The sequence below is a fragment of the Capsicum annuum genome, chromosome 7 (genome assembly GCF_002878395.1).
Source record: "Capsicum annuum cultivar UCD-10X-F1 chromosome 7, UCD10Xv1.1, whole genome shotgun sequence".
Lineage (NCBI taxonomy): Eukaryota > Viridiplantae > Streptophyta > Magnoliopsida > Solanales > Solanaceae > Capsicum > Capsicum annuum.
The window spans coordinates 181,026,575-181,029,494 of NC_061117.1; the positions used below are offsets into that span (position 1 = coordinate 181,026,575).

The 2,920-nt window shown below is 36.7% G+C and overlaps 1 protein-coding gene across 1 annotated transcript; it reads right to left on the bottom strand.

Annotated features, from left to right (window-relative positions):
* Nucleotides 1–253: 253 nt before the first annotated feature.
* LOC107878161 lies at nucleotides 254–2,616 on the bottom strand. The gene has a single exon (XM_047393869.1). It carries the CDS (start codon nucleotides 1,674–1,676, stop codon nucleotides 459–461), a length of 1,218 nt encoding a protein of 405 aa, XP_047249825.1. The 5' UTR covers nucleotides 1,677–2,616; the 3' UTR covers nucleotides 254–458.
* Between the last annotated feature and the right edge of the window lie 304 nt (nucleotides 2,617–2,920).

Below are 2,920 nucleotides of genomic sequence, written 5' to 3' on the forward strand. Positions count from 1 at the left end.
CCACGGTTTGAGCCATGGAAGCAGCCATTAATGCTTGCATTAAGGTAGATTGTCTACGGCACACCCTTTGGGTTGCGGCCCTTCCCCAGACCCTGCTAACACGGTATGCTTTATGCACCGGGCTGCCATTTATTATCAAATCATGAAATAAGCTATCACCATTTATAGAACTCAAGTGTTAGGAGATGAAAGATTCACAACTTCGTAAACTCGGTGCTAAAAAATGAAAGATGAAAAGACAGTGGATTGTGAATGGACAGGAACCAAGAAAAGTTAAATCACATTAGGTAACACCATGTCTAATACAGCAACAGGAAAAGTTCAACAAAAACATCTTCCTGATTATCCTAATTAAACTGGAAACATTCCAGTCTATGCTCAACTACAAGAAAGTAAATTCAGGTAGATAAAAAATACAAACTATTTCTTTTGTGAACCTTTTCAATTGGAACTACAGTTCAGAAGAAGGCACTGCTACCATAATACACTCTTGGGCTTTGGCCGTTTGGGCGCGGCTGTGGTCTCTCACTTGAACTGCTGCTCTCTGTTTTTTCATTTCCACTTTGGATGGGCGATCCATTTTCAATGTCCAGAGGAAGTTTCATCTTTTCTAGAGCTTCAGCGAATTGCTGCATACTTTTATTATATATATCAACAATGTCTTGCTGCACAAGTTTTTTCTCTGGTGCAATGTTCAAGTTGACAACTGGCAATGTGAACGTGCTAGCAGCCACAGCAGGCGAGGTACTATCAACCGCTTTGGCACTGTCTTTACTATCCTTCAGAGGGAGTGCAGATTCCTCGCTTGGAGCGCTTGATGTCTGTTTGGGGATTGAGTTTGATGGAGAACTTTCGGATGAAGCACTCAGGGTAAGAGTCTCTAACTTCTTGATGTCAGCCACATTTTCTGGTGTGATCTCAACATTTTCAGAAGAGATGTGTTCGCCATTTTCCTTGGAGTCCACATGGTCAGAGCCTTGACCATCCAACTCAGTGCAGGGAATTGCATAATACTCAGTAACCATTCGTTCATTTTCGTTCACAATTTGAGGATCCGGGAATTCAATCTTAACTAGTTCACAGGGAATACTCTCAGCTACTCCACTACCTTCACTACAACCATTTGCTGCAGATAAAGAATGGCCTGGTGTGGAAATCTCCAAGACTTCAGGGGTTGAACCAGTATATGTCAGTGTCAATTGCACAAAACCCGATGGAGAATGGAAGAGATCACTCGAGGACAAAGTGAATTCTTGTTCTAGCTTTCCATTCTCAGCAAGAACATCACAAAGAGGGACTAGAGTAAATCCCAACAGCTGGTCTTGCAAATAATTCTTGACCCTACTCATCATCCATATCTCACACCTCACTGATGTTTCAACAGTCGTGACATTGAGTCGAACACTCTGATCGAAAACTGGATTCTGACCCCCACCGTTAATAGTATCAGTCGAAACCGCCTTTTCTGGATCACTAGTTAAGGAAACCTTGGCATACACATCTTGTTTATGATATATGCATATATTATGTATGTCCCTTGCTTTGTGCACATGAACATCCAGAACCCCAATAAATCCCTCTACATTTTTAATCACACCACCCTTCCCCATAGAATCAGATTTTGGTTTGTGAACAACAAGGGTTTCTTCCATAGTGACTACTTGATTACAATCCATTGTTAAAAAAAAAAAAATATCACTTAGTTGAACTCACAAAACCAAAGTTGGCTACTGAAAGGTACACAAACTGACCGTTTCCTAAAACACCAAATGATAAAGAGTACTTCAACAAACCCAAACAACAGTAACTCAAATCTTAGCAATTTTTTGGGAATTGGCAGAGTTGGTTAAGCACTTACCTACTAGAGAGCAAGACCTGAACTTTGTCACAGCTTCCAACTTCAAGATTCACTGCTCAAGTCAAAAAAAGACTGAATTTTTAACAATAATTGTAGCACAACTAGCAGACCAAATCAAGAATTAAATATTGGACAACTGTTTTTAAACTTTCTCTAGAGCCACCAAAAAACCAACGACAGCAAACCCAAGAAATGTGAAAAAATGAACAACCTATTAAGTTAGGGACACTATATCAAGACTCAATCAAGAAACACAAAATCCAATAAAAGTAACCACAACCCTTTTATAAATGGACCCCATATTAAGAACTCAAAGCAAAAATTCAAGAAAAAAGGGGGCAACCAATAATACACAAATATCTCAAAGATTACAGAAAATGTAAGGACAGAAAGAGAGAGAGAAACAAAAGTAAAACAAAAAGAGACAAAACAATTGCTTTTTGGGCTTTCTGTGTACAGAAAGTCAAATCTTGTGGCTAATAATTTCGGTGGCTAATAAAAACTCTGAACTGAACAGTGAACAGTAGAGAATTGTACACCAGTTGTTGAAGAAAAATCATAGGATTGATCAATTATAATGTATACTGTAACTGCCTGAAGCTGCCATATTTATAGCGTATACACAATTATGTTGTGATTAGAATGTAGATTATAATAATTAACAACCTTTTTTTGTTTTTTGTGGAAATAATAATAAACCTTCAATTATTGAAATCTTTGAACTTATTAGCTTTGTTTGACCTGACTTTTGACAATTTTGATTACTACTTTCAATGTGTTTGAAAATAGCGACTTAAATTTGCAAATTACTTCTCTGTTGTCTGGTTATCTGTTAGAGGTTATACCCTACCCAAGGTGAGCAAAAATTGAATTCATGATAAATTGAACTAAAAACAAATGTTACTATTAGTTTATTGGTATTGGTTTAGTGGATTAATAGTTTTATAATTTATCTTAGATGTATTTATTATTTATTGTGATTTATAATACTAGTTTTTTTAATTATTGAATTGAGTTTTTAACTACAAATTGCAGCCGTTTTTATAATTTTTTTAATTAAAA

Excerpts from the sequence above, each read along its gene's own strand:
- LOC107878161 (XM_047393869.1), bottom strand. The coding sequence starts at position 1,676 with ATGGATTGTAATCAAGTAGTCACTATGGAAGAAACCCTTGTTGTTCAC.